Here is a 27,308-nt window from a genome sequence, read left to right as displayed (position 1 = left end):
AAATTCCATCCACACCACTTGACACACAGTAGAAACACACCCAATTCCACAGGAAAGTAACACAGAAGCCAGTGAAGATCAAGAAACAAGAACAGTAACACTGTTCAACCAGCAACAAACAGCTTAGTAAACCCTCAGACAAGGAATTCCTGACCTCATGGTAAGAAACAATTTTCCAAAATGATCTTTCACTGAAGTGGTTTTTGATAACTCCATTCGCCGTCTAACTATAACAACTAACGAAAACCTAAATTATTTTGTGCCTACGAAGGGGGCATGCTTGGGAGTGGGTGGGAAACTGGGACAACAGTGGAGGGAAGGTCACATTGGTTATGGGATTGGCGCTGGAACATTGAACTGTTATGTTATGTTCACAACTGTATTATGAACAACTTTTGTAAACCACAGCGTTTAAAGTAAAAGAAAAACAGACGGAAGGAGTCAGAGAGATAGTACAGCCAGTAAGGTGCTTGCCTTGTACACGGCTGATGTGGGTTTGATCCCTGGTGCCACACATGGTCCCCTGAGCACCCCAATATTCGTTGCATTTTATTCAAATATCCAACATTTGGAAGCAGTCAGTGTTCACTCACAGAAGAATGGATAAATATGCATAAACCTCCATGAAACTCCTATCAGAGGTCTTCCTGAGTCTTTTGCACAAGCTCCCAATTCTCTCCAGGGACCACATGTGAATGATTAGGTCATCGGGGGCTGGGACCTGCAGACATGTTCTGTCAGGATGCCGGTCCAAAAGGATCAAATATGTCACTAACTGATCACTAGGTTACCAATTCCAACTGACGCTCAGTTCCATTACTCACACCTCTGGACTGCGGAATCCTCTTCGCAGAGTTCATCCCTCAGACAGGGCCTCCCACTCTAACCTTTGCCCTTTCGGATTGCCCTGATCTCATCCCACCCTCCCGGGCTCTGTTTAAAGTCCAGCAGCCAGGGAACACACAGCTTGAGTGTTGCAGATAATCGCCTCCTGACGCTGTCTAACATCTGTGGGCCAGAGGGTGAGGTTTGAGGAGAGGCCTCAGACCCGATCTGGCGACAGCATGAAGCTGGCCTCGGGCTTCTTGGTTTTGTGTCTCAGCCTGGGGGCAGGCCGGGCTCAGGGCGACACCAGCCCTGAGGCAGAGGAGTCCTACTCTGATTGGGGGCTTCGGCACCTCCAGGGCAGCTTCGAATCAGTCACCAGCTACTTCGATTCCTTTCAGGAGCTGCTAGGAGGGAAAGATGGAGTCTGTCAGTACAGGTGCCGATATGGTGAGTGCCTGTTTCTCTTCCTGTCGATACTATCCTTGGGGGAAGGAGGGGCAGCATGGCTGGGACAGATGAAACAGGACCCCTGTCCCTGTTCACAGATGGGACAAACAATAATACAGGGCCCACCGTGATGTTTCAAGTGAACAGCAAATCATTTATTCGTGTATCCAGTATAATATTTGGGACACATGCTGACAGAGTTTTGGTTTCTATCTGACATACAAATTTCCCTGAACTTCCTGTATTTTATCTGACAAACCTATTCCATGGAGCTTTTTCTGTTTGTTTTGTTGTTGTTTCTGGGTCATAACTGGCAGTGCTCAGGGCTTACTCCTGGCTCTGTGCTCAGAGATCACTCATGGCAGTGCCTTGAGGACCGTATGGAGTGCGGGATTTGAACCCAGGTTGGCTGCAAGCAAGGCAATGCTCTGCCCTTTGTCAACTCTCTCTGGCCTCCGTGGAGCTTTCATTTTGTGGGGTTTTTTTTTTTGGGTGTGTGTGTGGGGGCGGGGAGGAAGGTTGAGGCCACACCTGCAGGTGCTCAGGGGCTACTCCAGCTCTGTACTCAGGAATTACTCATAGTGTTGCTCAGGGAACCATATGGTATGCCAGGGATTGAACCTGGGTCAGCTGCATGCAAAGCAGATGCATTTCCCACTGTACTATTGCTCCTGCCCCCGCCATGGAGCTTCTAATGACTGGTTGACTGTGGCTGTTTTCATGTGTTTGCTGTGAGGCAGGAACTTAGGAAAAGGCAGCACAGGGTGTGAAAAGAATGGGAGAGTTCTAGGGTCAGACCCCCTCAATCCCTGACACAACATATGGTCTCCCGAGCACCACCAGAAGTACCCCAGAGCCCGCAGCCAGGAGTAATCCCTGAGCCTCTCTAGGTATGGCCCCAAAAAGTCAAGAGGAACAAAAGAAAGAAAGAAAGAAAGAAAGAAAGAAAGAAAGAAAGAAAGAAAGAAAGAAAGAAAGAAAGAAAGAAAGGGATTAGAGAAAATTCTGCCAGGGGCTGAAAGAGAGTTCCCATTCCCACTGGGCTAGGCTTAGAAATGGGGTCTCCCTCCTCCCCATGCAGTGCTCACTTCCTAACCTCCACCTTCCAGTCATCCTTCTCTGAGATGGGCCACGAGCAGAGCAGCAGTTGGATTCTGGAGGTTTTTGGCTGCCGGGGCTCTGTTAGGGTGGGTGGTGGGCTCACCCACCTCCCTATGGGGCACTCCGGATGAGACTCAGCCTGGCGCGGGGTCTGGAGGCATCTCTGCAGCTTGTTGCTCTTTCCGGGATCTTATTTGTGAGTCTCTCCATCCTTCTCTGAGGCATCAGTTGGCGGTCCTGCTGTCACTGCCCCATCTGCAATGGCAGCCTTGGTGAGTAGGGAAGAGGCTAGTGGCCACCACAGGCTGTCCCTCCGTTCAGGCCTGGTGCCAGGTGTAGGAGTGGTGAGTGGGTACATGGAAACTGGGGGCCCAGCACTCTGGGGATGTCCATGTGCCAGTTTTTCCTTCACTCCACCTCAGAAGTCAAGCTAATGGGAGCAGAGAGCACGCATGGGCAGAATGGGGTGGGCAGTGAGGGGTTAGCGGTGACTACAAACGGGAGAGTGCTCTGACAACAGACCCAGATCCAGGCCACCACACTCTGATCACCTCATCAAATGCCTCATCATAGGGTTTAAGGCAAAACTGGGCAGTCTAGCTCAGCAGGAAAACACCTTGGACCTATTTTCTCCAAATGCTGCTCAGGGACGTCTCAGTGTCCAGAGGAACTTCAAAAAACCACATACTGGCTGGACTTAGTTCAAGTTCCTCTCACTTTCCCCTTGTAGCAGCAGAAATGGGCTAAGCTGTGAGGAGACAGTGAATAATCACGGCAGCCATTCTTCCAGACCAAGAGTCTCCCAGCAGGGAAATCAGCCTCCCTGGGGCACAGTGAGAAAAGGAAGCGCAACTTCTGTGCCTTCCTGTGGGGCTGCTGGGCCGGGGTGGGAAGGGCTAAGTACCTTCAGCTGCTTGAGCCTCCCAGGTGCTCTTTCCTTCCCAGAGTCACAGAAGACCTTTGCCTGGGGGTTAGTGTATAGATAACAGTAGAAATGGGGGTGGTGCAACACAGAGAGAGAGAGAGAGAGAGAGAGAGAGAGAGCAAGAAGGATTGCCCTGCCACAGAGGTGGGGTACAGTGGAGGGGACGGGGTAGGGGTGGTGGGAGGGATGCTGGGACCATTGGTAGTGGGAAATGGGCACTGGTGGAGGAATTGGGTACTCAATCGTTGTATGACTGAAACGCAAGCACGAAAGTTTGTAAGCCTGTAACTGTACCTCACAGTGATTCACTAATAATAAAAAAAAAAAGAAATGGAGGTGGTGGTGCTTAGGGTTATTCCTGGCTGTGCTGCAGGGATCCACAGAGGCAGAAAGGCAGCTGCGTCACCCCCTGTCTCTCCTGACTCATGGCAGGGACTCTGTGGGGCTCCCAAGAGATGTTCAGGAAGCCGGGCCCCAGTGGTAGTTCTCCACCAACCAAGTGTGCGGTTCAGAGTATGGGCCAAGGTCTGGATACTGCTTGGCCCTAAGGCTTGGGCCCTCCCTCCCCCACACCTCCACCCCAATGCTGTACCCAGCAGTGCTTGAGGGGATCCTAAGCACAGCACAGTCAGAGGGCAGGGCCGGTTGAGAAAAATAAGAACCGAACCTCCAACCTTCTCTGGAAAGCAGTATGGAAAGATATTAGTCACTGCCAGTAGCCACTGATGGGGACTGTCACAGAGGCTGCAGGGAGGCACTCCGGCAGAGCGGGCCTGCAGGGAGGACACCCAGGACACAGGGCTGACACTGCGTCACCTTGGAATCTCAGGGAGTCCTTCAGAGAACGTGTGGCTCCAAATCTTCTCAAGCTGGGTCTGAACTCTCCAGAACTCACCGGGTCTCTGGCCTGTCTCAGTCTGCACGGTGAACCCTCTCAACCGTGGCTTCTCTGTATAAAGCCACTGGCTGCGTGGGCCACAGTGTAGACAGGGTCTGTGCACGCAACGTAGGCCAGGTGTGAAGAGATTCAGGGGCGTTTTAAAGCTCCATTTTCTGGCGGTGGTTTTGCAGTTGGAATATAAAATGCTGGTGCTCTGTCCTGAATGGCTTTGTGAATCACGAGTAAATTCTTTAAAGTATCATAATCATAATACTAATAAGGCAAAGCACGTTTTTCTGGGCTTTAAATCATTCCACCCTACCAGCTGCTGCCACTCTGACCCCGCCCCCCCCCTGTGATGGGCAGGTCTGGGTGGGACCAGACAATGACCAGGTTCCCAGGTGGTCATTGATGCTGCTGGTCCTGGGACATACTTTGAGGAAGGAGAAAAAAAAAATCTGCTTTGAGAACAGCAATCTTCTTTTTTAAAAAAAAGAGCGAATTCACAATAATTAAATGCAAGAAAAAGATCTTTTCATTAGGTATTTCCTTGCGGTACGTTTAGACTACAGCATGTCCTTAACTAATGTCGTTTGGTTCCATGTCATTTTGTCAGTGATCAGAAAGAACAATCCTCGAGGAACAAAAGGGCTGTTGTGGGTTTGGGGCCACACCCAGAAGTGCTCAGGGGTGTGGGGTCTTTTCTGCAGTGCTCAGGGGGTAGGCAAAGCCCCCAGTCTCTGTACTTTCTGAAATCTTGGAGAAAATCTTCTGAGCCTGGGAACCTGTGTCTTTCCTGGGAAAGAATTCACAGCCTGGAATAGAAAGCAGCCCGTGGCTTCTAGCCGAGATGGTTCTCGAGTTAAGATAACCAACTATCTTCATTTCCTGGGGTTCTCGGGAATCGAATCTCTGAGAAAACAGGAACAGTCCCACGTGAACAGGACAAGCTGGCCCTTGACCCCCAGGCAGTCAATCCGTCTCAGAACTGAGAGTTCCTTGCTTCAGTAAACTGTGCTTGACCTGCTCGGTTTCTCAAGACGAGAAAAGACATTTAACAACCCCAGGGGTGGGGTAGGGAGGGGGGCTCCTTCCTGGCTTCTGGAGGTCAGTGCTGCCCCTGTGGGAGCCCAGGCCAGAGACTGGGCACACCCGCCCGGGGAGACTGGACCCTTGACCTGGGTTATGAAGTCCCAGTCGTATCTCCTGTCCTTGGTGACGAAACACAGAAGGTTGGGCAGGGAGCTTGCTACTGAGCGTGACTAAGAACGCGGGATTCCCAGCTGAGGCTCCTCTAAGCTTCCGCCTGCCTCCTTTGATACGTGCTCTAACTAAGTACCTAAGTATTTTATGGTGTCTCTTTGCAGAAAATTTCATGTATTAATTCGCCAGAGGCCACACCTGGCTGTGCTCAGGGCTTATTGCTGGCTCTGCCCTCAGGGATCACACCTGAAGGGCTCAGGATCAGGGATCAAATCCCGGCCAGCCCTGTGCTAAGGCAAGTAACCTGCTCACTGGACTCTCTCTCTGGCTTCCAGAAACTTTTGACTTTTTAACATCAGGTCCATCTGTATTTTTAAAATCTTTTATTCTGGATTCTGAATTTTTTATTATGTTCAGAAAATCGTTTTCTTGAAGACGCAAACAACATTCTGCTCTTCTTATTCCCCCCAGAGCTGTCATAGTTAATCTGTATTACATGAACATTTTGTGTTCCAATAAAACATTTTTATAAACACCAACACTTTGAATTTTATCTAATTTGCAAGGGTTATAAAATATTCTTATTTAGGCTTTTTTCCCTCCAACTTCTGGTTTTTGTTTTTTTTGGTTTGGGGGACCACTTTTGGTGAAAGGAGTTTTGGTCCCTTTGGAGTATGGAAAATCATGAGCTATTTCCCTGACCCCTCCCAACCAACTATTTAATTAATTATTTTGTTGTTGTTGTTGTTGTTGTTGTTGTTAACACCTGGCAGTGCTCAAAGTTTACTCCTGGATCTGTACTCAGGAATCACTTGTGGTGAGCTCAGGGGACCATAAGTAAGGCTGGGCATCAAAACTCAGTTGGCCTCATGCCTGACAACAGCCTACCTGCAGTACTATTGCCCCAGCCCTTCCATCAACTATTGTAAAATAAATAGATAAATAAGCCCAGACCACTCTTTTTTTTCATTTTTTATAATTTTATTTATTGAATCACCGTGAGAGCAGTTACAAAGCTTTCGGGTCTAAGTCTCGGTCATACAATGAAACACCCGTACCTTCACCAGTACCCATTCTCCACCACCAAAAACCGTAGTATACCCCCATCCCACGCCCTCCCCCCACCTGTGGGGCAGATGATTTCCACATTACTCTCTCTCTACTTTGATCACATTCAATATTTTGACACCAGACCCACCATTATTATTTGAGATTTTACCCCAACACTCAGATATGCTGAAAAGGCAACAATAGACAATTTGTTTTCCATTGCTAGTTATGAATAACATATGATGTCACATGACTGCAGTAGGGCCATGTGATTTTGAAATTCCGAAACTTTAACACTTAAATCTGGAGGGATTTCTGCCAAAAGCCACTGGGTTTCAAGATTTGCTCCTGAGTCTCTGGGATCATGGTTGTTGAGCTGCTTGATCAGGAGCCAGAGAGGCCATTCATGGGCGATGACTTGGGGTCTCATTGGGGTGGGGAGGACAGGCCCGGCTCCACCCCATCCCGTGAAGCCCAACAAGTTTCGTCACTGCGGGCCCAAGCTTGACTGTCCAATGCCCTTTGGAGGATGGAGGCCACCAAGCTGCCAGGGGGAAACAGGCAGAGGGACAGCACCCTTTCCCCCCTGGGGTGGCCCGGTGACAGTAACCTACTGCAGGGTCCGGACACATTTCTGCCAAAAGCCACTGGGTTTTGAGATTTGTTTCTGAGTCTCTGGCATCATGGCCGTTAAGCAACTGGATCAGGAGCCAGAGAGGCCATTTGTGGGCGATGACTTGGGGTCTCGTTGGGGTGGGGAGGACAAGCCCGGCTCCACCCCCATCCCATGAGGCCCTGTGTGTCTCGTCACTGGGGGCCCAAACCTGACTATCCAGTGGCCTCTGAAGGATGGCGGCCACTGGGCAGCCAGGGGGAACAGGCCAAGGCATGAAATCTATTCCCACCTGGGTTGGCCCAGCACCGGTAACCTACTGCAGGAACTGGACGCATTTCTACCTAAAACCGCTGGTTTCCAAGATTCGTTTCTGAGTCTCTGGGATCATGGCCATTAAGCAGTTCAATCAGGAACCAGAGAGGCCTTGCCTCCAATTATATAGCTGAGCCGGAGGTGGTTTGTGGGTGTGTTTCCCACATACCTAACTTTTGGCCGTTTACTTTCTTGGTAAAGTTTGTCCCAAGTTTTTGGGGTCTGGCCAAAGGCACAGCAGCAATTTTGGGGTATCTGGAAGTCTGAAGGCGCCATCAGGCTGCTGATGCACTCGCCTCACAGGTACAGATTGACCTGCTGGCAGCACCATACCCCCGCCCAGACCACTTTTGATTAGCAGATGGGAATGGCCTTGGCCATAATTTGCCAACTCCCAAATTAGAACATCAAGTAATCAGCCTCCAGTTCCTATAGCTTGAGCTGGAAAATAAAATTAATTTGTGGTCAGAGTAAACTGTGATAGACTTCATACACACATAGTAAGTTGCTAGATCTTTGTTGGCTGATTGTATTTCTCAAGAACTTTAAAAAATTTCGCAGGGACTGGCAGACCCTGTCAATGAGGTTAGTGCCTCTCTATCCCACAGGGCTAGAAGTGCTGAATAAAAAGAAAAGTTTGGAAAATAGACATTCAAGCTAGAATGAAAGGAGAACCCTTAATAGCTAGAAAAAAAAAGAGAATCAAAATCCAGTGTTGATCTGGAGCTGCTGGGGGGGGGTGGTACATGGGGGCTTCTGTAGGGCTAAAGAATTGTTCTTACAGCTGTGAATTCACCTGCAGAAACCGGGAAGGTTGGGAAGAACTGAACAACTCCCATAACCCTAGTGCCAAGGAGCTACCAGCAGACTGTTTAAAGGGGATTCAAGAACTTCCTATTTTTCCAAGGAAGTAGCAAGGATGCTTTTTAACCACCTGGGTAGAAGGAAGAACCAGGAGCATGCACAAAAGGAATAATGAAAATGGCATATATTCACAATGGGACACCATGCAGCCACAAGGAATGATGAAATCATGCAGTTCGCTGCACCCTGTTAAGTGGATATTGTATTGTGTCAAGTAAGTCAAAAGAAGAAAGGCAAAGACTGGGATGATCTCACTTATCTGTGGTATGGAGAATAACACGACAAGGAAATGCAAAGTATAAAAGGTGGGCACATGCCCCTAGACTAGAGAAATGAAAGGGCCAGTAAAGGAGCAAAATAGAGGGCGGAGTAATTAAAATTACAATAATTAAACTTAAAAATGTGCTTGACTTGCTGGAGCAATAGTGTAGAGGGGAAGGCGCTTGCATGGCATTTGGCCAAGACAAGTTCAATCCCCGGCATCACCTATGGTCCCCTGAGCCCCACTAGGTATGGGCCCCACCCCCTGCCAAAAGATTTTTAAATATTAATTTTTTTAATATATATGTCAAGGCAGGCTGGGAGGATGGAGGGAACCTAGGACATTGGTGAACAGAAGTTGACACTGGTGGTGGGATTGGTATTGTAACATTGTCAGCCTAAAACTCTATTACAGACACATTTGTAAATCATGGTGCCAATTTAAAAAATATATTTTTTGAAAGAAACATCCACTAAAAATCAGGGAGAGGGAAGTCGGAAAGGGAGGGTCACTGGAGATCTCTGGGGGATAGAGGTTGGCACACTGGTGATGGGTGTGGTGTTGGAATTATGTGCAGTGGGAAACACCAATAACATTAATGTAAATCATAGAATATCAGTCATGATCACCATCATGATCATCCTGTTGTTTGTCGATTGCCTTGAGCAGGCACCAGTAATGTCTCCTTCGTCCTAGCCCTGAGATTCTAAAAAGTGCCACATTCAAGGCTCTTTCAGGGTTAGGAGAATGAGACCCATCATTGTTACTGGTATTTGGCATATTGGGTACACCACGGGGACTTTGCCAGACTCTGTCATGTGGGCAGGTTATATTCGATAGCCTGCCAGGTTGTCCAAAGCAAGAATGTGAATGCAGCCCCGTGCTTGTAGGAGCTGGGTTTTATAGTCTCTGGGTCTTGGCCGTTGATGGGATTACACGATGCCGGGGAGGGGCGGGGGAGTTGGTGGGTGTGACCCCTGCCTACTGGAAGATGGACGATCTGGGTGGAGGATGCTCAGCCCCGATCTGAGCAGGCTTGGAGATCTCAGCCCCGTGACCCGCATGCCTGTGTTCCTCTGCCGGCACCTTCATGCGTGTGGAGAGTAGTCTCAGCATGGTTGTGGCTGGTTCTGGAGGTCTTTGGCTGCTGGGGCTCTGCCCAGGGTGGGGAGGGAAACTCAACCTGCCCCCCTCCAAGGGGCCCTGGCGAGGACAGTCAGGTGCGGGGGCAGGAGACTCTGTGCTGTTCTCTTCCGGGAGCTGGGTTTTATAGAATATCAGTCAATAAAATAAAAAATAAAATAAAGAGCTGGGACATGGCTCAAGAGCACAAGCTGAGTATATGTGAGGCCCAGAGTCCCATTCCTGATACCACCTCAGCTCTCTGGCACAGCACCATGGGGTAGGGTTCTATCCTTTGGTCACAGGTGTGGCTCTGGTAAAAAGAATCATGTGCATACTCTACACATATGGAAGAAGAGGAATTTATTTATTGCTATTTTTGTATGTGTGAGGCAAACATCCTACCTGCTATGTTATCTCTCTGGTCCAAGAATCCGAATTTATACAGCCAGCCAGCTGTGAGCAAGTCATGCTGAAAAACTGAGAAATTAACAAAATACAGTTGTCTTAATTATCCCGAAATGTCTAAAGCTACAGCAAAAGCATTTGGAAAAAACTGTTCTCTAGTACATGACCTAGTGCAACAGAAATTCCTTCAGAACTACAAGTCCTCATTTAAAAAAAATATATGCCAGGCGAAAAAAAATAATCCTCTATGAGGGAGAGTCAAGGAATATTTAAAAATGAAACTGTTGGGGCTGGAGAGATAGCACAGCGGGTAGGGCGTTTGCCTTGCACGTGGCCGACCCGGGTTCGATTCCCAGCATCCCATATGGTCCCCTGAGCACCGCCAGGAATAACTCCTGAGTGCAGAAACAGGAGTAATCCCTGTGCATTGCTGTGCATCGCCAGGTGTGACCCAAAAAGCAAAAAAAACAAAACAAAACAAAACAAAACAAAACCTATTATTATCCCTAGGATTAGTGAGAATAATATACAACATCACAAAAACAATTAAAAATATGAACAAAATATAAAATAAGAACCAGAAAATATGAAGCAAAGCATACTTCAATGAAAATAAGAATTTCAAAGAATCAGGGAATCAGGGGGCTGGGAGATAGTTGTGAGGGCTGGAGTGAATGCCTTGCACCACAAGCCCTGGGTTGGACCCCTGAAAAAGAAAAAAGCAACTGAAAAAGAAAAAGGTAACAATAATCTCTAGAAAACAAAAGCATTTAAAAAACCCAAATTAATCAACCTGGAGATAATTTGTACTATGAAACATAGATTTGCTTAACTTCTTCAAAATTCAGTATAGAGAGAAGAAAAGAACAATACAAGCGACGAAAGGGTAAGACAAACATGGAGAATAGTATAAAACAGACTCACGATTCATGAAAGGTCTAGAAGCAGAAACTAGAAAGAAGAAGAGAAAATTCAGATACTGGCTGTGAATTCTCTAGAAGTGAAAGAAACGTAACCCTTCAGATTGCTCTAAACAGGATAAGGCGTGCCCACGATGTAGATGACTTACTGCAATGAAACGGTGGAATCCTCTTGGAATGCTGGTGGGAACTGTAAAGTTGTGCAGCCATCAGGGAAAAGAGTCTCATTGTTCTCAGAAAGTTAATCACAGGCCTGGAGCACTACTACAGTGAATAGGGCCTTTGCCTTGAATGCAGCTGACCTGGGTTCAGTCCCTGGCACCACATACAGTTCCCCAAGTCCTGCCAGGAGTGATCCCTGATTGCCAAGCCAGCAGTAAGCCCGGAGCACCACTGAGTGTGGCTCAAAAGAAGACATAAAGAATTCTTCCAACTATGGTACGTCTACAGAATGGAATACTATGCAGCCATGAGGGAAAAAATGAAGTAATAATATTTGCTTATAAATGGATGGACATGGAGAGTATCATGCTGAGTGAAATGTGTCAGTGGGAGAGGGACAGTCATAGAATGATCCCACTCATTTGCAGGATATAAAAGAAACACGGTAGAGAATAATACCCAAAGACAATAGAAATGAAGGCCAGGAGGTCTAATCAGTGGTTGGAAGCTTGCCACAGGAAAGGGGGTGTGGTTAGGAGAGACAAGGTCAAAGGACATGGTAGGCAGAGATCGTTATGACAGTGATAGTTGAAATGATCACTGGACAAGAACTGGGTGCTGAAAGGAGGTAAAGTGATATACATGAAACCCTTTCATTCACAGTTTTGCAAACCACAGTGCCCGAAAGGAAGAAAGGGGAGGAGGGAAAGAAAGAAGAAAAGCATCTGCCATAGAGGCAGGCTGGGGGTGGGGGTGAGAGGGAAACTGGGGACAATGGTGGTAGAAAATGTACTGTCACTGTCTCTGTCACTGTTCTTCCGTTGTTCATCGATTTGCTCGAGTGGACCCAGTAACATTGTGAGACTTGTTACTGTGTCTGGCATATCGAATATGCCATGAGTAGCTTGCCAGGCTTTGCCATGTGGGTAAGATACTCTCGGTAGCTTGCCGAGCTCTCGAAGAGGGGCAGAGGAATCGAACTCAGGCCAATCTGGCCGGCCACGTGCAAGGCAAACGCCCTACCGCTGTGCTATCACTCCAGCCCAGGAAATGTACACTGGTGAATAATAATTAAATAATTATTTTTTAAAAAAAGAATTCTCCCAGTACCACATTAAGAGAAATAACCCAATTACAAAATGAACAAAAGCCGTTCCAGTAGGCTGGGAGAGAGCCAGAGTGTGGGCATACACCTGGCTGACACAGGGCTTCATGGTCCGCGCTTGACTCCGGTGGTCCCCCAACACTGCTGAGAGTAGCCCTGGTGGTCCACCACACCTCTGTGCCAAGCAGCAGCCCATGCTGGGCTTGAGTATGAAACTGTCCAGCTTAGAGGACCCCTGGTCACCCTGAACACTGCTTGAGAGTCCCTTCCCCACTCCCAAGTCTTAATAGATACCTGCCCAAAGAATACAAACGAGTGGACAATGAGCACATGTAAAGATGCCAAACAGGATTAGTCATTAGGGAATTGCAAATCAAAGCTGTCACATGTCTCTTGGCTACAATCAAAAGTCAACTACAAACAGGTACTGGCAAGAATTAGGAGCATTGGAATCCTGCCACGGGGCTGTTGGAATATAAAATTGTGCCACCACTTTGGTGAACAGTATGTCAGTTCGTCAAAATGTCAAGCAGAGCCATTATATGATACAGAAATGGAAAGATGAAAATGTATTGCCACTACAAAACCGATATTGGAAGATCTGTGATAGCATTCTTCATTACAGACCTCACAGGAAAACAACCCGAATGTCCTTCATATTTTCTGGAAATAAAGATTAAAAACTGATGTATATTCCAACATGAATGGACCTTGAAAACATTACACTAAGTGCAAGAACTCAGATACAAAAGGTTATCTATTATATATACTTTATAATGTGAAATGTCCAGATAAGGCATATTTAAAGAGACAGAAAGTCAATTTGTGGTTGTCTAGAGCTGGGAGAAGTGAAGATGGAAAATGACTGCTGACAGGTGTGGGGTGTCCGTGGGGGATGATAAAAGCATCCTCAAATTAGTTTGTGGTAATAGTCTCAAAACTGTGGGTCTGCTGAAGCCCGGTGAATTGTACACATTAAATGGGTGAATGTCGGGCTTGTGAATCATATCTCAGTAGAGCTGCCACAGAAAAAAAGTTTAGTGACAGAGAGCTTCCAAATACAATGATGACCACAGCGCTTCTGTACTGTTGAACAGTGTTTCCTCTAAGCTTCACAGATCTCAATATTGTTTCTGACATAGCCAGTTCCTGAGGCTCAGAAAACCTGTTGTGGCCTTCCTGGGCAGTTCTGGCTATGGTCAGACTCTGTACCCCACCTCAGTCTCTGAACTCGGATGAGAGTTGGAGGCTGTCTCCAATCCCAGACTGTCAGGAGGGGGCTTCATTCTGTACTGCATGAACGTTTCACACGGTTCTTTATGACCTGGCTTCTCAGGGCATAACTCCCACCCAAGAACGAAAGGAAGCCCAAGACAGGACTTTGATAACCTCAGGTCTTTGATAACCTCAGCTTGGAAAAAACATACCTGTCCTTATGTGGCAATAACTCAGTCAACCCTGGGAGAGTACATGAAGGTGTAACTCAGGAGATGGGGGAATTATTGGGTGCCACCTTAGATCACAATATTATAAATACCCAAATTAACTGTGATAGAGACCATATTATTCTCTAGTTTCCCCTCACCCCATATTTTTTAGGGTCATAAGCTTCTCCTCCCAATTTTATTAAAATGTTTTCTAATGATAGGAACATCTGGCAGTGCTCAAGGATTACTCTTGGCTCTGCACTCAGGGATCACTTATGATGGTGCTCCAGGGACCAGATGAGATGCCAGGGATTGAACCTGGTCAGCTGTGTGCAAGACAAATGCCCTACTTGCTGTGCTATTGCTCTGAATACCTTCCTCCCAATTTTAGGAGGGACTTCATTTCTTACCTCACCTTTGCAACTAGCTGTTGCATTGATTAAGGTCTGACCAAAGGGAAATAAAAGGAAGGAAGGATGGAATGTGTTCACTAGAGAGGGCTCTGAGTCTTGTGCCAGGAAGAATCCAGGGCCTCACACAAGCCAGGTCTGAGCCGCATTCCCACCCCCTATTCTGCTCCTGTGATGCAGATCTGTTTGCTGAAGTGCCAGCTTGGGACCATGGGAGTCAGGGCTACAATGTAGTGCTGGTACAGTCAGAAAATTAAGAGCTGCCTGAGTTCCAGAAAAAGGCAGATTTACTATATCAACCTTATGATCTTTGCGTCTGGTGTTTTGAAATATTCCTTTTATTTAGTTATTTTTTGTTTTGAAGTCATACCCGACAGTGTTTGGGGTTATTCCTGGCTCTGTACTGGTGACCATGTGATGCCAGGGGTTGAACTGGGGTCCGCTGCATTCAAGACAAGCACCTTAACCCCTGTACTAGCTCTCTGGCTCTTTATAAGATGCTCTATCTTGTCTAAGTATCTGAACAATACAGTATGTAGGATATAGAGTGAATAGATGGAGCAAACTATCATACTTGATTTAAAAACAAATGTCTAAGGAAATACAATTAATTCTATATATTCATGAAATCAGATTAAGAGGTGCCTTCAATCTATAAATTCAATACATTTGCAATAAAATTATTGACAACTATCCCTTGTAGTACATACAAAGTTGACTCTCAAGTTTGTACATTAGAAAAAGAAAAGATCCAAGGAAAAAGATCAAGACAATTTTGAGGAATACAGAGAGGTTTAAAAGCATAGACTTAATGTAAGGAAATCTTTCGCTGTTCAGAGCTTTTTTTTTTTTTGATGTAATCTTATTTGCCTAAATTTGCTTTTGTTTCCCTTAACATAGAAGTTGAATCCCTGAATATACCACGAAAGTCAAATTATGGAATGCTGTAACTATGTTTATCCTGTAGTTTTGGGTTTACCTCCAAGTTTGTCATCTATTGTGAATTAACTTTTATGCACAACATGAGGTAGTGGTACTGTTTCTTTCCTTGACATGTGGCTATTCAGTTTTCCCAATACCAATTTTTGAAGAGATTTCTATTCTCCCTTTAGTGTTCTTGGTTCCTTTATCATAAAGAAACTATTTAAATGTGTGAGAATTCAGTCAGGGCTCTCAATTATATCCACTGATCTGTGTATCTGTTATTAGTCCAATACCAAACCATTTGTATTGTAATTGCATTGCAATATAGTTAGAAGTCAGGGAATATGATTCCTCCATTCTATCTCAGAATGGCTTTGACTATTCTGAGTCTTTCTTTAAAAAGAAAACTTTCTTTGCCGGAGAGCCGCTCGTGGGGGGCAGCTGGTGACCTCGGTCGGGCGTGAAGGATGGGCCGGAGCGCCCCCCTTCCCATGAGGTCCCTGCCGCCCCCACCCCCGGCTCAAACCTGCTGTCCACAAGGCTCCTGTGCGGCCGCCATCTCTCCGGCACGGCCACGGCCCCAGCAGCACAAGGACTTAGCGCAGAAAACCAGCCGCTTGGAGCAGAAATGCGAATGGACTATGTGATAAACCGCACCAGCATGCCTGCCCGGAGGGGAAAGGGTGTTGACCCACTCGCCCTGGCCTCTCTGGAAAGAAAGATGGCGGCCGCACGGGAGCCTTGTGGACAGCAGGTTTGAGCCGGGGGTGGGGGCGGCAGGGACCTCATGGGAAGGGGGGCGTTCTGGGCCGTTCTTCACGCCCGACTGAGGTCGCCAGCTGCCCCCCAGGAGCGGCTCTCCGGCACGGCCACGACTCCAGAGCACAGAAACCAATCTCTTAACTATCTAACTTTTAATAGAAATACTTCCAGGGTTAATAAGTAAAATAGCAGAAATCCAAAACCGCGCGACATCATTTAATTCTTAAACCCAGCTGTAGAAAGCAAATCATTTCACAACGCTTTTTCAGCATGTCTGATTTTGGGGGGGGGGGTGTCGTAAACTCTAAATAATAATGGTGCATCTTTTATCAAAACAATGAATCTAGTCAAAGTAGATAGAGTGTTAACTAGAACTCATCTGCCTCACAGGAATTGGGAGGGGTAGGAGGTGGGGTTCTATTGGGGTTCGCGGTTAAAAATAAGTATTGGTAAAGGGAAATGTGTTTGATATTTGCATGACTGAGACCTACACCTGAAAGCTCTGTAACTTTTCCCACAGTGATTCAATAAATAAATAAATTATAAAAAAATGCAAAAGAACAAACAAAAAAAAAGAAAACTTTCTTTAAAAAGTAAAGTTTGTTCTATTTCCTTGAAGACTATCACTGAAATTTTTATAGGGATTTCATTGAACGATACAATGCTTTGAGCAGGATAGATTCTCATAAACATAAAACATAGTTACAGCATTCCATAATTTGACTTTCATGGTACATTCAGGGATTCAACTTCTATGTTAAGGGAAACAAAAGCAAATTTAAACAAATAAGATTACATCAAATGTAAAAGTTCTGCACAGCGAAAGATTGCAGTCTCCTGCCCCCGTGCGTGGCTGTTCTCGCTGGGGCCCCTTGGAGGGGAGCGGGTCGAGCTTTCCTCCCCGCCCCGACCGGGGCTCCGGCAGCTGAAGACCTCCAGAACCAGCCACCACTATGCTGAGACCACTCTCCGCACACATGAAGGTACCGGCAGGGAAATGAAGGCACACGGGTCCCGGAACTGAGATCTCCAAGCCTACTCAGATCGGGGCTGAGCATCCTCCACCCAGATCCTCCAAATTCCAGTAGGCGGGGGTCACGCCCACCACCTGGCCCCATGGCACCGTGTAATCCCATCAACGGCCAAGACTCAGAGACTATAAAACCCAGCTCCCAGAAGCGCGCGGCTAATGCGGCCGTGCGACATCTTATCATCTCATTCCTACTTTGGACAAACTGGCAAGCTACCGAATGTAAGCAGCCCACACGGCAGAGTCTGGCAAATTCCCTGTGGCGTACCTAATATGCAAAATACCAGTAACAGTGAAGGGTCTCATTCTCCTAACTCTGAAAGAGCCTTGAATATGGCACTTTTTAAAAAATCTCAGGGCTAGGACGAAGGAGACGTTACTGGGGCCTGCTCGAGGCAATCAATGAATGAATAAACATAAAATATCTATCTTCTTGTAGTCTCTGTTTTGTCAGTGACATAATTCCTGAGGTTCAAGTGATTCCTCCTTCTATGTTAAACTTAGAAAGGAAACCTCATACACTGATGAGAAAGTAAATTGGTTCGGCTGAGGTTGAAAACGGGGCGGAGCGATAGCACAGTGGTAGGGTGTTTGCCTTACGCGCAGGCAGCCCGGCTGAAAATGAAGACTTACTGGGCCTGCTAGAGCAAATCGATGAACAACGGGAGGACAGTGTTTGTTTTTGTTAGAAATTGAAAGCAGTGCTGAGGTTTCTCAAAATATTAAAAATAGAACTACTCTATGAACCAGTAATTCCACTTCTAGAAATCAATTCAAAGACCCCAAAAGCATGAATGCAAACAAAATATTTGCACACCTGTGTTTATTGCTGCTCTTACAATAGCCAAGATATAGGAACAACCCTAATGACAATGCTTCTTTGGATAGATGAGTGGATACATAAAATGTGGTTTATATATACACAGTAAAATACTACTCAGCAATAAGAAAAAAGAAAATCTGACATTTTACAAGAACATAAGCAGAACTGGAGGAGGTGAGACTAAATTAAATAAGTCAGAAAGGACAAAGACAAATATTGGATGATCTCATCTATGTGTGGGAAATAAAGCAAACTAACAGACAAAACAAAATGAAAGCAGACCTTGTACTCAGACCACAGAACTAAGGTTACCAGAAGTGAACAAAGGCAGGGATTTTGAAGTGGGGAGGAGACCCAATGGGGTCATAATTTTGGCGTGGGAACATAAATTTCAAAGGCGTGTGATGTTATACTTCTAAATCATATATGATCATGCAAACCAATGTTCCCACATTACAAAATTTGAAGAAATATATGCAAAAAAGTTTCAAAATAATAGAAAAAAACCACCTTGAGAGTGTTTGCTTTTGTAAACCACTTTTTCTTCAAGATTGTACTCTAAAGGAAACATTAGAATTATTTATAAACAATCATAACATTGGTGGTAGGAAATGTACACTGGTAAAGGGACAGGTGCTGAAACATTTGTATGACTGCCACTTAATCATGAACAACTTTGTAATTGTGTATCTTACAGTCATTCAATAAAGGTAAAGGTAAAGGCCCTCCCGTTGATCGTCGATTTGCTCGAGCGGGCCCAGTAACATCTCCATTGGAGACTTTGTTGTTACTGTGTCTGGCATATCGAATACTCTCGGTAGCTTGCCAGGCTCTCCGAGAGGGGCGGAGGAATCGAACTCCGGTCGGCCATGTTGGCCGCTTGTAAGGCGAACGCCCTACCCGCTGTGCTATCGCTCGCGCGCCTAAAAGGTAAAGGTAAAGGCCCTCCCGTTGATCGTCAATTTGCTCGAGCGGGCCCAGTAACGTCTCCATTGGAGACTTTGTTGTTACTGTGTCTGGCATATCGAATACTCTCGGTAGCTTGCCGGGCTCTCCGAGAGGGGCAGAGGAATCGAACTCGGGTCGGCCATGTTGGCCGCATGTAAGGCAAACGCCCTACCCGCCCTACCCGCTGTGCTATCGCTCCAGCTACAGTCATTCAATAAAAAAGGGAAATAATTTTATCCACTTAAAAGTCATTGTTGAAATAAGTTGTGACGATATTGTTAATGCATGAAGCATGAGGCAAAATGATCACAATAAAAAATTGAGATTCAAAGAGAAAGAGCAGTTGGGAGGATCCTCCCAGGATGGGAGAAGCATGCTGAAAGTAGACTATAGACCAAACATGATTGCCACTCAATGCCTCTTTTGCAAACCACAACACCCAAAAGGAGAGAGAGAACAAAAGGGAATGCCTGCCGCAGAGGCAGGGTGGGATGGGGAGATGGGGGGGTGGGAGGGATACTGGGACCCATGGTGGTGAGAAATGGGCACTGGTGGAGGGATGGGTATTTGATCATTGTATAATTGAAACCCAAGCACAAAAATTTGTAAGCCTATAACTGTACCTCATGGTGTCTCGCAAATAAAAATTAAAAAATTAAAAAAAAAACAAAGAGAAAGAGCATACTGTTCTGATGATCACTCTTTTCTAACTTCATTATCTCACCTTCTCAGATAACATCTGGGGTAACATCATTACCTCCTGATTTGAACATGAATACCTGGTGAAAGACAACGGCTTATCTGTAAAGGGAAAATTGCATACGTGCCTACTTTATGGATGTTTACAAACTCTAAGCCGGTCATCCATCCTGCTTCTCTTCTCTCTTTCCCTTGCTAGGAAAGGCACCGGTGCCTAGACCTGGCTACAAACCTCAGGAGCCTAATGGCTGCAGTTCCTATTTCCTGGGCCTCAAGGTACCAGAAAGTGTACGTATACTTCCATTCTTCTCTTTCTTTTAGGAGGGATGGTTGTTTGGCCACACCGGGTGTGTTGTGCACAGGGATCACTCCTAGCAGTGCTCTGGAGACAGTCTGTGGTGGTGGGGATTGAACATGGGTTAGCTGCATGCAAGTTTAACTAGCACCTTCACCCCTTCTCCAAACCACCGCTGTTTTCTGAGTTGAGAGGTTTTAACTAAGCCTGAGCGTGGATTATCACTGATAGAAATGATCCCTATGAAATATAATTGACTGATATAATGAAGCATTGTTTTATTGGATGAGGGAAAAGAGATACTTTTCGGATTCAAAGAAAGAATCTGCTTCCTCTCCTTGGAGACAGCTGTTCCTCAGAGAATCCCCTAGTGTGGCGAACTTCGAAGTCACCATTACAAACATCGGTCAAACTCAGGAAATCAAACAGAAACTTCATCTGAAGTAGATGTGACAAGTCTGACTTATTTAACTTAGAGGGGCCTTCACAGTGATAAGCTAGAACTGTTACCCACCAGTGAGAACTGACTGTTCTAGCATCAGGAAGTTTGTGTTTTACTTCATATTAGTCATGTCAAATCAGCAATGTTTGAAGTATTAACCACAGAAATCTGCATAAATGCACCCAAACACACACATACACACACAACACATCCCTCCCACCCCCAAATATCCAGTAGTGGGTAAAAGTTTATTATCACACAACTAATCGAATCTCAAACCATCAGCCTCCTGTAAATGCAGGTAATACACTTTTTTCAAGATTTCTTGGAAGAAATCTTTTTTTAAAACAAACAAACAAACATTTTCTTTTAGAAAAGATGCTTTATCTAAAATGTAAGTAGAGTAATTTCATACTAAAGGTATGAGTTTGGCTTGTGTCTTAGGCTCTAAACTTTGCTTTTCTGCTGATAAAAAGATTTTACTTTGTAAGAATTTTCTGAGCTGGAGACAGAAAGATAGTCCAGTGGTAGGGCATTTGCCTTGCTTGCAGCTGGGTTTGATCCCCGGCATCCCATATGGTTTTCCCAAGCACTGCCAGGAGTAATTCCTGAGTGCAGAGCCAAGAATAATCCCTGAGCATCACCAGGTATGCCCCCCCTAAAAAATAAGTAATAATAATTTTTTTTCTGAGCTGCATGTTTATTCTGCTAAATAAAATGCTGCCCACCCATGTGGGACTCTCTCTCTCTCTCTCTCTCTCTCTCTCTCTCTCTCTCTCTCTCTCTCTCTTTCTGTGTGTGTGTGTGTGTGTGTGCATGTGCGCACACGTCTGCTGCAGCTTGTTGGGCTATCTCCAGCCCTTGTGTAAGAAAAATAATCTTTTCCTTGAAACAATGTTCTCAATGTTCTTCCATTTGTCAGAATTTTATCTTAATATTTTTGTTAGAAGAGGAAACCTGACTCTTGGCTAGACTTTTTCCTTACTTCTCTTCCCTCCCTTCCCCTCCCACCTGTTTTTTCTCTTCCTTCCTTCCTTCCTTCCTTCCTTCCTTCCTTCCTTCCTTCCTTCCTTCCTTTTTCCTTTCTTTCTTTCCTTCTTTCTTTTTCTTTGTTCCCTCCCTCCTTCCCTCCCTCCCTCCCTTCCTTCCTTCTTGCATTTCTCTCTCTCTTTTATTTTTGGTTTTAGGGGCACAACCAGAAATGCTCAGGGGTCACTCCTGGCTATGTACTCACGCATTACTTCTGGTGGTAAGATGCCGGGGATTGAACCCAGATCAGCCATATATAAGGCAAGTGCCCTATGTAAGGCACACGTTTTATATGCTATATTATCTCTCCAACCCCATTTTATTCCTTAATAAATAAATAGGCTCAGGAGGTAGCTCAAAGGGCTAGCACCTGTTTTGCATGTGAGGGCCCCCACCCCAGGTTGATACCTGGTTAATGTATTGTCCCCTAAGCAATACTGGGAGTCTCCCTTAGCAAACTGGGTCTGACCTCCAAACCAAAATAAAATAATATGTGCATACATACATACATACATACACACATCTATATATTTAACTTATTAAAATATGTGCGCATAGATACCTAGCGGGTGGAGAGAGCTCTGGGGTCAGGGGCAACTGCCTCCCACGCCAAGTCTGACTTGCACTGAATGAGAGTTCCTGGTCCCTCCACTACCAGCAGCCACAAAGCCAGTCTAGGAATGACCTTCCTAGCCATTGGCCAGGAATCACTGAGAGTTGCTACTGGACCTATGAAACCGCTTGGAGCCCCCCAATATATAAATTGATGATGCCTTGTGGGAAGTTGCTTCTTTACCACTGTACCCCCCCACCAGCCTTTTTCAAATCATCTCTCTCTCTCTCTCTTTTGGATTTTGGACCACAACCAGAAATGCTCAGGGGTCACTCCTTGTTACGTATTCAGGAATTATTCCTGGTGGTGCTCGGAGGACAGTGTGGAACAGTACAGAATGTGAAAGGACAGAAAAGAAAGAAATCCTTTAAAATACGTTTGATGTTAGAGAAACCATATATTTCTGGCTGATATATTTTTATTTCTTTTGGGAACAATGTTATTTTGTTTGTAGTGTTATTTAGAACTAGTTCAATAATTTCCAGTCTAGCTAAGTTGAATGAGACTCTCTATACTCATCTAATTCTAGTTACTCTCATTACAATATATTTTGAGTTTTAGGGGTGAGGTGTGGGAAAGGTTTCACTTCAGGAAACAGATGGTGAGGATATACACAGAATTGCAGAATCCAGGCTTTGCTTTGACTGATGAATTACATTGTCTCGGATACAATCATGTTTCACCATTGTCTCCTCTCTCTTTCTGCTTCTCCCTCCCTCCTTCATTTTCTCCACCCTCCTTCCCCTCCTCTTTCCCTTCTCTGTTCCTCCTTATACTCCTTTCCAGAATCTTCCTTCTAAAGTTATTTTTCCTTTCTTTTTTTCTTTAGTTATGGAATCATTGTGGGATACAATCACAAAGCTTTTATGATTGAGTTTCAGTCATACCAATGATTGAACATCCATCCCTCCACCAGTGTATAGTTTTCATCACCAATGTCCCCAGTATCCTTCCTGCCACCCCCACCCCACCCCACCCCCTGCCTCTATGGCAGACAATTTTACTAAGGGTATATTTAACTGTCCACATTATACTTTAGGTAGTCTTGGACTAAAAGTTCAAATAATAGAACACATAACTCAGGTAGGAAGGATCTCTGCCCGCTTATTACTCTCTCCTCTGTGCCTGAAACCAGATTTTCACAATTTCCATCCAAGTCCAAGTCTATATTATCAGAAAAAAATATAAAAGATTCTAAGATGGTCTTTTAACTGACTTACATTGTTTCAATCTATCTTAAGTACCATACAACTCTCTTAATCATCTTTATTGTGTTCCTTCCTCAAGAGTCTTTATCAAATCTAGTTACTTTGGGGGCACTGACTTGACTAGATAGGACTTCCAAAGTAATCTGCCCTTCTCATTAAATAAAAATGTAGACATCCATCCATCCATCCATCCATCCATCCATCTGTTTATCCATTCATCCTATTTTCTTAAGACTTAAAAAAGACTAAGCAAATTGACATGCTCACATATGATTAACTCATTAATTTTTTTATCTTCTATATTTTAAAGCAACACTCACCTCTATAATTTTCCCTCAATATTATTTCAAAATTCTTTTTAAGGGGCTAGAGAGATATTGCAGTGGATAGGGTGTTTGCCTTGCACGTGGCGAACCCAATTTAATCCAAAGAACTCTACAATCCTCTGAGCACCACCAGGAGTGATCTGCGAGTTTAGAGTCAGGAATAAGCCCTGAATACAGCTGGTTTTTGTGACACCAAAACCAAAATAAATGAAAATTTTCCCAAAAGAAGAATAAGAAAAAAGTGGGTCATCCAGAGCATCTCTCTGCTTGCAACTTAGCATTCTAGAACTGTCAAACTTCCTAAAAACTTGATGTGTTCTGTTGAGTCATTGGTGTTTGTGAATCAGTTTGAACCTGAAACAGGAATTTAAGACCTGGCTAGTTAATATCAAAGTGGGAAAGGTCGCCTGGACTCATGGTCTATTATATGCGGAATCTTCTTCCTTCACTTTTCCCCAGATGGACCTGGGCATTCCAGCAATGACCAAATGCTGCAACCAGCTGGATGTTTGTTATGACATTTGTGGTGCCAACAAGTATCGCTGCGATGCAAAATTCCGATGGTGTCTCCACTCCATCTGCTCCGATCTTAAACGGAGTTTGGGCTTTGTCTCCAACGTGGAAGGTAGGGAGCTTAAGGACATTTCTTTGTGAATAAGTACTTCTGCTCCAGTTTTCACAGAGAAATATAGCTAAGACCCCTTTCCCCAAAGAGACCATTAGAACTCATTTAACTTTATAGAACACTGAAGAGTGCAAGAAAGGATGAAGAGGGGCTGGGGATACACAGTTACAAAGCTGTTAATGGTCAGGTTTCAATCACAATATTCCATCGCCCATGCCTCCATTAGGCATATGGCTTTCCCTTCCATGCAACTGACCTACTCTAATCTGTGGACTTGTGTATAACCCCACCCCCACTCTCCGCAAGCACCACAGGAACAATTTCAGAGTGCTGAGCCCTGAGTAGCCCCCAGGTACTACTGGGTGTGGTCCTCCAGTCCTTCTCCAAAATAAAAGGGAAAGAATGAAGAAAATTGTGGGCACTCCTTCACCAAAGTTCTTGCTGTCTTGCCCAGAGCCTCTGGCACTGGTCCTGGTGGCTGAGGCTGCACTGCAGCCTTTCCAGTGATATAAAACTCTGCCCTTTAAGACCGGAACAAAGCATTGTCCATTTGGCTTTGGTTACTCATTCCACTGTTGAATAATTTTCCATATCCAGAGTGGCTCTGTGCAGAACCCCTTGATTTGGTTTAAGCACTTTTTATTAAAAAAGTTTTTTGTTCTCAATCAGGAAAAAAACTATATAATCTATTTGTGTTTGTATGATTCTAAATATACTTGAGGATAATTCTATGAAATAAGTGCTGTGTCCTCCAAATTCTAACTGAGTTGATGGTTCTTTTTTCCTAATTCGCCTTGGGAACACTTGAATGCTTTCATTTCTGAAGCTAGACCACTATATCTAGGGATGGGCATTAAACATTTTGAGAGGGTTAAGGTTTGAAATGCAGGCTGATAAAGAGCTGACTTCGTGTCCCTGAGAAAGGCAGCAGTCAAAGGACTCCCAGATCTTTTTCGTAGATGAATGTTTGGATGTGGTCCTTGAGTGAATGTGTGATGGCTGGAAAGCATGAAAATCCATAAGGCCTGGAGAGGGGGTTTCAGTCTTCTGTGCTCAGCACCGGACAAAAGCACCCACTGCTAATTCAGGCCAGGAGAGGTTGCTTCCTCCAATCTGTGTCCTTATTGACTCTTATGGTTGTTGTTGTTTTGAGGTTTTTATTATTTATTTATTTATTTTTAATGGAATCACTGTGAGATACACAGTTACAAAGCTGTTCATGGCCTGGTTTCAGGCTCAATATTCCAACGTCCATCCCTCCACTAGTGCACATTTCCCACCACCAATGTCCCCAGTTTCTCTCCTGCTTCCCCCCAACCCCTGTCCTCTCCCCCAGCCTGTCTCTATGGCAGGCATTTCCCCCCCCCCTCTCTCCATTTAGGGTTTGCAGTACAGATACTGAGAGGCTACCATGTTTGTTCTTTTACCTATTTTCAGCACAGTTCTAACCCAGAGTGATCATTTCCAACTATCTTTGTCATAGTGGTCCCTTCTCCATCCCAATTGCCTTCGTTCCCCAGCACTCGAGGCAGGCTTCCGTGACTCTTAAATACCTGTTTGCTCTCCCCCTTGATCACTTACTGAAAATCCAATCTCTGGGTCCCATATAATCTATTCTCTCCATAAGGACCAATTAGATTTTCATACCACCCGAATCTGGTCATTGCCACCCTGTGTAAGTCCTTCTGTAAACTCTTCTTCCTTGGATGAGGGGCCAGTCTCTTTGAAAGACACACACAGCCCATCTGATGCTTCTCCTGCTTCCAGGGCACTTTTATTTCTGCTTCATCTCCTGACTTTTCGCCACTCTGCATTTTTGAGTTGATGACTCCCTAACTTTCTGCTACTCCAATTCCTTCTGATTATAATACCATGAAGATTCATCTTGCTATTGTTGAAAGAGCTCTGAGATTAAATACAAGTTTTATAAATTCACCTGTTTAATTGCTTTTAAAAATGTTTCTTCACAGAGTTACCTGGTTATCCCTACAACCAATTTTAGAACATTTTCATCACTCCAAAAAAAAAATCAGATTATTGGGGAAATGGCCTAAAGGGATGGATGGAGTATGTTTGCCTTTTCATGGGGGCTGAAGTCCATGTTTTACAGGTTCAATTCTTTTTGTCGTTATTGTTTATTTTTGGGCCACACATGGTCATGCTCAGGATTTCTCAGGGGTTACTCCTGGCTCTGAACTTAGGAATCATTCCTGGCGGGGTTTAAGGGACCACATGGGACGTGGGGATTGAACCTGCAGGTCAGCTGTATGCAAGGCAAGCTCCCTACCCATTGTACTATTGCTTTGGCCCCTTCAGGTTAGACACTGAACCTGAGTTTTACCCCAGCGAATGCCCCCAGCACTGCTGGGTGTGACCACCAAAGAAACCCCACAACAATCCTTCCTTTTGACAACCACTAATCTGCTCCTTTAGATTTGCCTATTTTGAACCTTGCACACAATGAAACCATATGTCGCTTCCTATGTGATGGCTTCTTTCACGCAGCATATTTTTACATGTACTAGTATTTAATCCAATTTTTATTCTTGAACAATATTCCATTAGATGAATATAACAAATTTTCTTTATTCAAAAATGGATGGGAAAAAATGCTGGATTGCTCCAATTTTTTTCACTATTATGAATAATATGAATGAAAGTTTTTGCAGTGATATGTTTTGTAGAGAATTTCACATGAGGAGAAATTCTAAGGAGAATTTCTGGATTATGCAATAATTCTCTCTTTCCCTTCTTGAGGAACTGACCCTTTTTACCCCAAGCAGCTAAACCATTTTACATTTCCACCAGCCGTATAATAAGATTCCCATTTCTCCACGTTCTCATCAATACTTGTTAACTTTTTGATTGTAGACCTTAGTGGATATGAAATGTGATTTTGATTTGTGTTTTCCTGATTGCTAATGCTGTTGACCTTACTGAACTAATGACCTTAATGTTCTTGCTAGTCTTTGCATATCTGCTATGGAGAAATGTTTATTTTAATCCTATGTCCTTTTAAAAATTGGGATATTTGAAAAAAATTGGGATATTTGTCTTTTTATTTTATTTTATTTTTTTGCTTTTTGGGTCACACCAGGCATTGCACAGGGATTACTCCTGGCTCATGCACTCAGGAATTACTCTTGGTGGTGCTCGGGGGACCATAAGGGGTGCTGGGAAACAAACCCGGGTCGGCCACATGCAAGGCAAATGCCTTACCCGCTGTGCTATTGCTCCAGCCCATCTTTTTACTATTAGGTTGTGTGAATCCTTTATATGTGTGAATGCAAATTTGTTATCAAATATAATCAAAACTTTTTTTTTATCATCTTGTGTGTTTTAAAAAACTTTCCTGTTGATGTCATATGCAGCACAGAAGTTTCACATTTTGATCTGATTTATTGTTTTTTTCTTTTGTTTCTTAAACTTCAGTTGTATTAAAGGTGGCTTTGCCTAACCCAAGGTTACAAAGATTGACCCCTATATTTTAAATTATATTATACATTTTTAGTTAATTTCTGTGTATGGTGTAAAAGTGAGGT

The 27,308-nt window shown here is 44.7% G+C and overlaps 1 protein-coding gene across 1 annotated transcript in view; it reads left to right on the top strand.

The window, feature by feature from the left end:
- Positions 1-984: 984 nt before the first annotated feature.
- Positions 985-27,308, top strand: part of PLA2G12B (phospholipase A2 group XIIB) — a 30,496-nt gene continuing 4,172 nt past the window's right edge. Inside the window, exons 1-3 of the mRNA XM_056113346.1 lie at positions 985-1,275; positions 19,428-19,516; positions 23,601-23,766. Coding sequence (XP_055969321.1) covers positions 1,065-1,275; positions 19,428-19,516; positions 23,601-23,766 — 466 coding nt within the window. The 5' untranslated portion in view covers positions 985-1,064. The remainder of the gene's footprint in view (positions 1,276-19,427; positions 19,517-23,600; positions 23,767-27,308) is intronic.

The sequence above is a fragment of the Sorex fumeus genome, unplaced genomic scaffold, assembly GCF_029834395.1.
Source record: "Sorex fumeus unplaced genomic scaffold, SorFum_2.1 ptg000020l, whole genome shotgun sequence".
Classification (NCBI taxonomy): domain Eukaryota; kingdom Metazoa; phylum Chordata; class Mammalia; order Eulipotyphla; family Soricidae; genus Sorex; species Sorex fumeus.
Note: the sequence above shows the minus strand (reverse complement) of the source record. Positions and strands in the feature narration are given on the sequence as shown.